The sequence below is a fragment of the Notechis scutatus genome, chromosome 2 (genome assembly GCF_049901735.1).
Source record: "Notechis scutatus isolate UNSWTSFEM ecotype Mainland chromosome 2, rNotScu1.2, whole genome shotgun sequence".
NCBI lineage: Eukaryota > Metazoa > Chordata > Lepidosauria > Squamata > Elapidae > Notechis > Notechis scutatus.
In genome coordinates this window covers 157,126,685-157,137,616 of record NC_142010.1, presented here as the reverse complement: position 1 = coordinate 157,137,616, position 10,932 = coordinate 157,126,685, and the positions used below count along the sequence as shown (strand labels likewise).

The 10,932-nt window shown below is 41.6% G+C and overlaps 1 protein-coding gene across 1 annotated transcript in view; it reads left to right on the top strand.

Moving 5' to 3' along the window:
- The first annotated feature begins 5,414 nt into the window (after positions 1–5,414).
- The window catches only part of C3 (complement C3), a 42,990-nt gene continuing 37,472 nt past the window's right edge, over positions 5,415–10,932 (top strand). The window contains 3 exon segments of the mRNA XM_087953935.1: positions 5,415–5,597; positions 6,837–6,932; positions 10,182–10,332. Coding sequence (XP_087810061.1) covers positions 5,415–5,597; positions 6,837–6,932; positions 10,182–10,332 — 430 coding nt within the window.

The window sequence follows — 10,932 nt, the reverse complement described above, 5'->3', positions numbered from 1 at the left end:
CATTTATCTATCCTTCCATATATCTCGTTCACTTTCTCTTCCCTCCCTCCCTCTTTCTTTCTTTTTCTTTCTTTGTCCCTTCCTTCCATCTCTCCCTTTCTTTGTCTATCCCTTTTCTTCCTTTTGCTTCCTTTCTCTTTTTTCTTTCCTTCTCTTTTCTCTTTCTTTTCTTTCTTGTCTCTCTCCCTTCCTCTCTCATTCCCTCTTTTTCTCTCTTTTTCTCTCTTTCTCTCTCCCCCCCGCTATCTGTGTGTCTCTCTCTATGGCTCTCTCCCCCCGCTCTGTATCTCTGTCTCTCTGTCTCTCTCTCTCTCTGCCCCTCTCCTTATCTTCCCCCTCTCTCTTCCTGTGTGTGTGTGTGTGTGTGTGTCTCTCACTCTGTCTCTTTCAAAGCCGTGGCTGGGCCAAGCGCTCTTCGCTACTTTCATTTCTTCTTTTTGAAATCCAGACTAGCTGAACAAGCATTGCCAGCTGTGGGCGATCCTTCTCCTCCTCCTTCTCCTCCTCCTCGCGTATGCATGCCACCCTCCTGGCCCCTCCATGGCTGCCAATCGTGAGAAGAAGGGGAGGGGGAGAAGGGTCACCTGAAGGGACACTTCCAGTGTGGCTGGCGATCCTTGTTCAGCCAATCCCTTTGGGTGACCCTTCTCCTCCTCCTCTCACGACTGGCAGTCGTGGCGGGTCCAGGAGGGTGGCGTGCACATACGAGGAGATGAAGATTCGCCTGAAAGGATGCTTCCAGCGCGGCTGGCAATCCTTGTTCAGCCAGTCTAGATTCCAAAAAGAAGAAATGAAAGTAGCAAAGAGCACCAAGGAAAGCCCAGCCACAGCTTTGTGGGAGAGAGACAGAGAGACAGAGACAGAGACAGAGAGACAGAGAGAGAGAGAGAGACAGAGACAGAGACAGAAAGACAGAGTGAGGGAGAGAGAGGGGAAGATAGGGACCTGGCCGCTTTGCTATCCCTTGCCATCGCCCTTACCTTCTCAGGCCAGGCGAGGGAGGGAAGGGTGAGGGGCAGGACCAGCCGCTTCAGGCAAGGTGAAGAGGCGGCGACCAAGCATGGGTGAGTAGAAGCCTGGGAATGGCGGCTCCGGGCTGGGCTGGAAGAGGCACGCCCACTGGGAGAAGGAAGAAAATTTGCTCCGGGAGGGCGGCCAGGCAGGCAGATGTCCCAGGGCTGTTGCACATGCACACTGCATGTGTAGTGGCTGCACATGCAGTGCGCATGTGCAGCAGTTCTGGGACATCTGCCCAAGCTGTGCCATGGCCACCACATGGTAGGGTAAAGCTAGGAGAGTGACCGGGACAAGCGGGTGACCGGGCGACCAGGCGACCCGGTTTGGGGGTGTGGCCAGCCAGGAGTCACCACCGGTTCAGCGACCCATGCCAAATCACCACTACCGGTTTGCCCAAGCTGGTGAAAACTGGTTGAATACCACCTCTGTTCCTGACCAACCTATGTGACAACTTTATTGTCCAGAAGGTAGAGGAGGGAACTAGAGGGACAGCCATAAAGGACTTAATTCTCAGGAACAGAGAAGTAATGATAGAGGGAGTTGAAACTGCAGGAACCTTGGGTGAGAGTGACTATGAATTCATACTGGAATTCAACATCACACAAACACAAGCAATAGAACATAATAATACAAGAGTCTTAGAATTTAAAAGAACTGATTTTAATAAACTCAGAAAGAACTTGGGAAAGATTCCTTGGATGAAAATCCTAAAAGGGAAAACAACTCAAGAAGCTTGGGAAACTTTGAAAAACATGATCCTAAAAGCCCAGTCCAGCACAGTACCTGTCAGATCCCATATATTTCTATTGGGATGCTGGCATTTTAGGGGGAGGGGGAGGATTGGAGAGATCTCTATATGAAGTTTCTGTTTCCTGCATTGCTGTGCTGTGAGTTTCTGTTTCTATTCACTGCATTGCTGTACTGTGGGAGGGGTTTTATTTGCACTGCTTTAAATTGCTTTTTTTAAATAGGAAAATTTAGTTGCTGCCTAGACCTTTTGCTATCAGAAGCCTTTCAATAAAAGCTCCTTCTGGAACAAACTTCAGTTTCAAGAGTCCTGCTTTCTTGGGAAGATTGGAAAGGTAAGACCTTACAGTACCATGAAAAAGAAAAACAAGACTTCCGGGTTAAGTCCTCCTCGTTGACGGACTGGGGACTGCGACTGTCCGCAGCTTCAGTCTGTGCTCTCTCATTGGAGAGCCCCAATCATTGTGATTGGGGCTGAAGCTGCCTCGGAGGGGCAGCAGAGTAAGGGGAAGCCACCAGCCAGGTTGAGGGGAGCCGCATTCCCCTTCCCTGGGCTTGGCAATTTTCCCCCCCAAAGACAACCGAGCAGTGGTCTAAAATGGCCACCCTGAAGAGGAGGACTTAGCTGGACTAAGATTTGTGCAGGAGAGAAGAAAGAGGTGGACAACATAAGAACCGGGACAACTTAGTGCAACAATTAATTAAAAGGTACCCCAGGATGGATATTTTAAGAAAGCCAGAATAAGATAAGGCTGTGCTTCAGTCCTTGACAAAATACTCTTTTCTGATAATGGCTTACCCATATAATATGTCACCCTATTGTCTTCTCATGTCTAGCATTTAGTATCAATGAGTTGTAATTTTTTTCCCTCAAAAAAAAAAAAAAGATCCCCCCTGCTTTAAAATAGTAAACCAATATAAAATATTGTTTCCTGAGATTAGTAATTGCTGTTATTATTACTGGGGGGGAAAAAAAAAAAGGGAAAAAAAAAAAAATTTCTTTAATAATTTTTCCACAACAGGAGCCATCCGGGGGGGGGGGGGGGATAGAGGATGGTGGGCCTTTGGGGGGTCAAGCCCAAGGGGGGGGGGGGCTGAAAAAAAATAATAATTTTTTTCCCCCAACAGCACCCCAGGGGGGGGGGGGGGGGGGGGGGTGTTTGACCCCAAAGTTCCCCCCTTTTTTTTTTTTTTTGGGGGGGGTTTGGGTTTTTTTTTTTTTTTTCTAGGCCAGCACCTTCTGCACTATACCAAAGTGGCTCTCTGAATAGATAATTATCCTACTAAGGGAAAAAGGGGGGGGGGGGGGGGGGGGGGGGGGGGGTGAAAGATTGTTTGGGGGGGGGGAGGGGGGGGGGAAGGTTGGTTGGGAAAAAGAAATTGGGGGGGTGGGGGGGGGAAGAAGCCAAAAAAAAAAAAACCACAAAAAATGTGGGGGAGGGGGGGGGTGTTGTTGTGGGTGGGTGGGAAATTTTTTTTCCATTGAATTTTTTTTGGTTTGAAATTTGGTGGTTTTTTTTTTTGGTGTTTGAACAAAAAACCCCCCAAACACAACCAATATTCCCGTGGCATTTTCCATCTCCCTTATTAGAGGGGGGGGGGTGGTTTTCCTATGTTAAAACTCAAAAGTGGTAACTTGCTGAGAGAACATAATATAGGGGGGGGTTGTCACCTTAGGTTTGGGTTATTTTTTTTTTTTTTTTTTTTTTTTTTTTTTTTTTTAAACCCCCCCTCTTTTTTTTTTTTTTTTGTTTTTTTGGGGTTGTTGTGGGGGGGGTGTTTTGTTTTTTTTTTTTTTTTTTTTTTTTTAAAAAAAAAGGGGGGGAGTGGGGGGGGGGGGGTTTTTTTTTTTTAGAGTAGTATATAAGTTCTTCTTTTTGGTTTTGGGGGGGCGAAATACTTTTTATTTTTGGGTTGGGGGGGGGGGGGGTTTTTTTTTTTTTTTTTTTTATTTTTTTCTTTTTTTTTTTGTTTAATTTTTTTATTTTTTTTTTTTTTTTTTGAAGGACGAAGGCGCAAATCCTTAACCAACCTCGCACTTTCAATCACTTTTTCTTTTTCCATTTTGGGGGGTGGCTGCAGTAAAGTCAGATGGAATCTGAAAACTCCTGCATGAAACACAAAGCTATTTTTCTGTTTCCCCAAACCCAGCCCCGCTGTCCAGTTCACTGGCAGCCAATGTGATGCTGTAAGGTTGTTTTCAGAATATTGAGATGCTAGGCAGACAACAGTTCAAGGCACAATGGCCTTGAAACATGGCTGGAACTAGCTGGGAGGGAGTCCACTCTGATTCCAAAGACAATCCCCCTCTCCAATTTCCAAAAATTTATAGCAAAAGCAAAAAGATGCAAAAATACCAGCAAGCCCCACCCACCCCCACCTGCCCCTGCCCCGCCTTTCAACAGAATGGTAGGGCACGGTGGACCTGACACAAGTGGACCTGACACTGAATTAAGGAAATCTCATTCTCTTAACTCTTACCCTGCATTTCTTCTAAAGCTCTTGTTTCTGTGCAGTGAACTGTTGTGTTATAACAACATTGTGATTCCTCTTAAACTGATTTAATACCCTATATCTCTTGATATGGCCTTGAGTCCTTGGTTAGCTGAATTTCTTTTCCTTTCCATGGTTGAAGGAGAAATGAGGATGACCAATTTTAATCTTGATTATTTCTCATCATAACACTAACTTTGTCCTAGACCAGTGGTGGTGAACCTATGGCACACATGCCAGAGGTAGGACTCAGAGTCCTCTCTGTGGGCACACACGCTGTCACCCCATCCCAGCTCCGTCACATTTCTCACCATCATTTGCAGGGAATCGTGGCAGCTGTTGCCCTTTCACAGTGGTGGCAATGGCTGGAGCCTTGGTGTGGGAGCGAAGCGCCCCTGCACTTGCCTTTGTGCGAAACAACATTCCACCTTTGTCGTGGTACATTTACTATCGCTGCCTCCAATGGCCTGGCTGCTGCCCCAGAGGAAGGAGAGTGGGGGGAGAGGGAGGTGAGGGAAAGAGAGAGAAAGGGAGGGAAAGAGAAAGAGAGAAACAGAGAGGGGGGAAAGAGAGAGTGGGATAGAGACAGAGAGAGAGGGGGGGAGGGAGGGAAAGAGAGAGAGAGAGAGACAGCGAGAGGGAGGAAAGGGGGGAAGAGAGAGGGGGATAGAGAAAGGGAGGGAGGGAGGGAGGGAGGGAGAGGGAGAGAGATAGAGACAGAGGGAGGGAAAGAGGGGGAAGAAAGAGGGGGATAGAGACAGAGAGAGAGGGAGGGAGGAAAAGAGAGAGGGGAAAAGAGACAGAGAGAGAGAAAGAGAGGGAGGCTGAACTCTGCCTTGTTTATCGTTATTTTAGGTAGTAAACCTCATTATTCAGGTTAAGTTGCCGTGTTGGCACTTTGCAATAATTAAGTGGGTTTTGGGTTGCAGTTTGAGCGCTCGGTCTCTAAAATATTTGCCAACACTGCCCTAGACTCATGCACAGCTTCTACTCTTGTTGTGCCATTATGTAGTGGTGTGGTGACCCTGCACAAGCCTCTTTTCCCCTCTCCCTCTTAGCTAGCAGCAACCTAGCCATATTTGGCTTACAAAATCAAGCAAGCAACTACTTGTATTCTACTACTTGTATTAAGATCTTCATTGAAATGTGGTTGGTTAATGCATTACTTTCTTTATAGGCTAACAGCATATGTTGTAAAAGTCTTTGCCATAGCTGCCAAAATAGTAAAAGACATTAGCCATGAAATCATTTGTGGAGGTGTGAGGTGCCTGATTCTGAACAGACAACAACCAGATAGAGTGTTCAAAGAAAATGTCCCTGTGATCCATGGAGAAATGCTGGTAATGGTCTTCCTTCCTTCCTTCCTTCCTTCCTTCCTTCCTTCCTTCCTTCCTTCCTTCCTTCCTTCCTTCCTTCCTTCCTTCCTCCCTCCCTCCCTCCCTTCCTTCCTCCCTCCCTCCCTTCCTCTCTCCCTCCCTCCCTCCCTCCTTCCTTTTTTTAAAGTTCTTAACTGCAAACAATCCAAGCCCAGGTATTAAAGAAAAAAATGCACTGTACAAAGTTCTAGCTTCTTCTCTAATAATCTTGGCCAGTCAAGAGCTGTACAGGAATTCAGACAGGACATGAGGGTGAATTATTATATCTATTATATCTATTATTATATCTCTATAATGAAAACCATTTATAGCACTAGGTAATAAGCAAAACTACAAAAGTTTTGTAGCTTTTCAGAGATTATGTAGCAATCAGTCAAATGTGTACATATATATTTAAAAAAATGGGATTGGGATATCACCAGCAGGAGAGAAACAAAGGACAATAAGGGTAGCCTTGGTAAGATTTGACTTAATGAGAGAATAGATCTGATGGAGGAACTTGAAGATGGAATCTGCTTCAAAGACAAGAAAGCCTGTAGTGGAGAAGAAACAACATATGAACAATAGCAGATGAGGTTCTACTGAAGAAATTTAGGGGCAAATCTGTACAGCCTCCATGCCCTGGTACAAGATGGTCCATTCAACACTTCCTGAGTACTTATCTTCATGCTTCCATCTGCAATGTAGTCTCTCTGTAGTTGAGATAACATTGGTCTTCCTAATATCCTACTTGAAGATGCTGTACATAGGCAATATAGGGCATGTTGGCCTGCACAGGGGAGTGTCAGAACATGACACTCCTTGATATTGCCTAGAGCTAGGCCATGTCCTGCTTAAAGCAAATAATTAAAACATTAAATAAAAGAACTATTTCTTGTTCTTTTATAGACTATCTAGCAGAAAATTCAATTCCCTTGTTCTTATTTTCTCTTCTCATGTAATTTTCTTAGGATAGGTTATAGCTCCCATGTAACCAAAGTTAAATGGTTCCTCAAACTCCAACCCTTCAACACTGCATCTTCAAGATGGACAAATATGGATGGCCACTAGATGGCAGCCACGACATATAAAAAAACCTTCACTTTTTCCTACTCCAGGTACTTGCTATGTATTACATAGCTTTTGTTCATTAGCATTGTTTTTGTTTTTTAAATTATATTTTATCTCTCTTCCCTGTGCCCCCCATCCCCCATTTCCTTCTAGGGAGGAATTCAAGGTGCTGAACCAGAAGTATCTTTAACAGCATTCATTCTGGTTGCATTATTGGAATCCAGATCAGTCTGCAATGAACATATCAATGTATGTGATGTTCTGATGGGAAATGGTATGAGGGGGCCAAAATAAGATTACAGCTCTCCACATAGTATTTTTTTTTTATCATAGTATTCCATTTTCCCACCTTCTTGACCCCAGGTTCAGTATTAAAAGCTTTTAGTATTTCAGGCGGACTTCCGGTTTGCAACCTTTCGGCGGCGGCGGGGATTCGCGACCGCGCGATCCCTGCTGCGTTCACCGTCAAGGTTCCCCCGATCCATTTGGATCTGGGGGATATAGCTGCCCCGCAGAGGCAGCTGAAGACAGGGGGGATCCGGCAAGGGGTTTGGGGGTGTCGCAAACCCCCTCCCCAGCCGGCTAAACCCCCTTTTCCCGAGGCGGATGAACGGCAGTCAGCAATGGCTGCCACGAAGAAAGCTGCAGCCGGACAAGCAGGTGCAGGAGGGAGGAAGCTGAAAGAAAAGTGAAAGTTGCTTCTAACTGGGACAAGACGGGAGAAAGTGACCTGGAACCTTGAAGGCTGCTAAGTATATATTGTTCCCTGTGAGAGTTTTAAGCTGCGAATATTCTAAAGGGGAAAGTTTTTTCTTTGTTCTACTCTCCTTCCTAAAGTGATAGCGGAAAAAAAAAACCTTTTTGGCTGTGAGTGGGAAGGGAGAGTGAAAAAAAAGAATTAGAGCAAAATTTGAATAAGGAGAAGATTGCCTAGAATTACAAAGAGTTTAAAAACTTCAAAAAAATATATTTGAAAAGGATTTGTGATTACTTTAACCCCAGAAAGAGAAAGTGAAGAAGAAGGTATCTAAAAGAAATAGTCTGTTTGGATTGTTTGGTGACTTTGGAACCTTTGGAAATTACTTCTGATTAAATCATCTGGGTGGTTGTTTGGAAAAAATTTTCTCTACACAATGGCATCATCTATGGATGAATTGGAACTTATATATCAAAAATTTGAAAGAGAAAAACAAGGAGGGGAAGATGGTCTTGACACTATTTTTCAATACTTGGAAATGGCGGTTTATATTTATGTGAAGCAGAATGAGGATGATGGGGACAAAGAAGAAGGAGAAGCCATCTGATGAACAAATTACTTTGACTGGAGAAGAGAAAAAGCAAGAGAAAAAGGGGAAAAGGTCTTTAAGATCTGGAAAAATAGCCCAAAAAGAGAAGAATAAGGTGAAAAGGGGACATTATGTTAAGAAACAACAGAAAGGGGGAAAGCAGAATAAAAGGGAGGTGGAGAGACAAGGGATTAAAGAGGATAAGGAGAAGAAGAAACAAGAAAGAAAGGAAGGGATGAGAAGTCCTAATGGTGGGGAGCAAGATGTTAAGAAGCAATTTTTTTTTAGAGATAATGGATAAGCTTTATGGTTAAAGGGATTCTAGAAAGATACATAAGACTGCATTTTTATACTTGTATTTAGAAGTAAACATAGAAAATTAGAAACAATGTGTAACCTAAAATGTGATAAAATATTTAACATAAATTAGTGAAATTTTTGGTTAAGAAAAGGGAGTACTGTAACGAAACATGATTTAAGATTGTGATGTGGGGGGGGGGTAATAATCTTTGAAAAGCATAAGTGTTCCCATAAAGGCATGATATTTAATTGAAATGGATAAAATGTTTAAGATATAAATGATTGTTAATATTAATGATTAGAATATGGTATACTAGCGAAATTTCATGTGAAATGAGAATTGAAGTAGAAGAAGGAGGTACTTTTTAATGAAATAATGAGCTATAATATATGATGAGGGATATAATATATAACTATGAAAAATAGGGCTCCCATAAAAGTATGTGATTTAATTGAAAAGTAATGACTTAAATGTTTAAGATATGAATGAATATTAATACTAATGAATAGATTTGTATTATTTTTGATAATATAGTATAATTTTAGAATGTACCAGACAGAATCCCAATATATGTCATGTGTTTTATATTAAGTATTATAAATGTAGGGGAAAGAGATAAAGGCATCATACTCCATATAGTGTACAGGAGAAGTTTTTTCTTTTTTTTAAAGAAGGAAAATGAAGGGCTGGCTGGAATAGAACAGACAAAGAATAATAAATATTATGATATGAATTGAGAGGAGATAAATAAAATAAAATAAAATGGAAAAAATTTAAAGGAGAGGAGAAGACATATAGAAAATTGAAAATGTTAATAAGATATGAAATGGTATGTAAAATGAATATGAATTTGAATTTGTGTCTGTACCAAGAGTTTTAACCCGGGACTAATCAACTTTCAGAGAAGAGATTTTTTATGCTTTTATGTTTTGTTTTATGTGTATCTATGTATTGTTTGTCTTGAAAATAAAACTTGTTTAAAAAAAAAAAAGCTTTTAGTATTTCAAAGTAGCCTAAACAGCATTGCTGTAGTTTATACTTTATTCATTTCAAATCAAATGAAACCAAAATAAATAATCAATTCAATAAGGATATTATTAGGAAATTGCACATATACTTTTAAGCCAGCAAGATATTTAGACTAGTTAATGACCTTTAAATATCAAAGAGCTTTTCACTGCTTTAGTATAATTTTTCACCAGCCTTCCTCAAAGGCAGATTTAGAAAGATCTGTGCAGGTGGATCTCACAGTATTGCAGGTTTTTCAGAAGTTCTCTACTGGAACTCCTATTTAAGACATTCCTAATAAATTTATCCATAGCATTTCTTCCTGCATTTAACCTTAAAATAGCAATAGCACTTAAAATAACACATATTTTGGTTAAATTTGCAGTATTAACATGTAAAACATACTGACAGGAATTGGGCAGCACATTTTAAAAAATTATTTATTAATTAGCAGAAGAACAGAGTTAGGAAGGGAGATCTTCTAGTCCAACTCCCTCTCAAGCAGGAAACCCCACACCGTTTCAGACAAATGATTGTCCCATCTCTTCTTTAAAACTTCCATTGTTGGAGCACCCACAACTTCTGAATCACGTTTTTTCAATTATTTATTGGACAGATGTATATGGCTGTCCAACTCACAAATTGTTGACTCTGGGCAGCTTACAACATTTAAAAATCCACCACATAACAAACCCATAAGCCACCCCCACCCCCAAGTCAAATCAGGCCATTTGATCTGCTCCATTGATCTGCTCCATTTGTGGTCCCCAGGCCCAATGACAAAACCATGTTTTAAGGCCTTTTGATACCTCAGGGTATCATACCTCAGGGAAATGCTGTTTGATAGAGATGCCTAAAACATTCCTATTGGATCTCTTCTCTTTCCTCTGCCTTTACTTCTAGATTCTAGACAGCAGCATCAATAAGGCCACAGATTATTTACTCAAAAAGTATGAGAAACTGCAAAGACCTTACACTACGGCCCTCACAGCCTATGCTTTGGCTGCTGCAGAACGACTCAATGATGACAGGGTACTCATGGCAGCATCAACAGGTACACATATTGCTTTGTTTTAAATAGAAGAAACCAGGTGTGGTTGAGTTTTGAAAACAAATGATTCTACTAAGAAGCAGAATGAAGGATTAGCTAGGAATACTGATGGGCAGATTTTTAGATATTGCAGCCAGTTACAAATCCATCTGGTTGTGTTGCCATCTCTCCCACAATTTGCTAGTTTATCAAGAAGTAGATTGTCATCTACTTTGTTAAATGCCTTGCTGAAGTCCAAGTGTATTATTTTGCTGGCCTACTAACTAAAGCATTTTTCTGGTCTTCTAATTTAGTCACTTTGTCAAAGAATGAAATAAGATTGGATGGCAATTATTTGTTTTTAACAAACCCGTGCTGGCTACTAGTTAAAACTTTATTTGTTTCTAGATGGTAACAGATCTGTTTTTTAATTATTTTTTTCAGTATCTTCTCAGGTATTGATGTTAGGCTGATTGCTCTGTATTTTCCTAGGTCTGTTCCCCCCTCAATTTTTTTAAAGACATAGTTCCCCTGTGTTCCAGGATTTAAAAAAAAATACAGTATAATGGTTCTGAGATAGTGTTTTCAGAGCTATGGGATGTAATCAATCAGGTCCCAGTAATG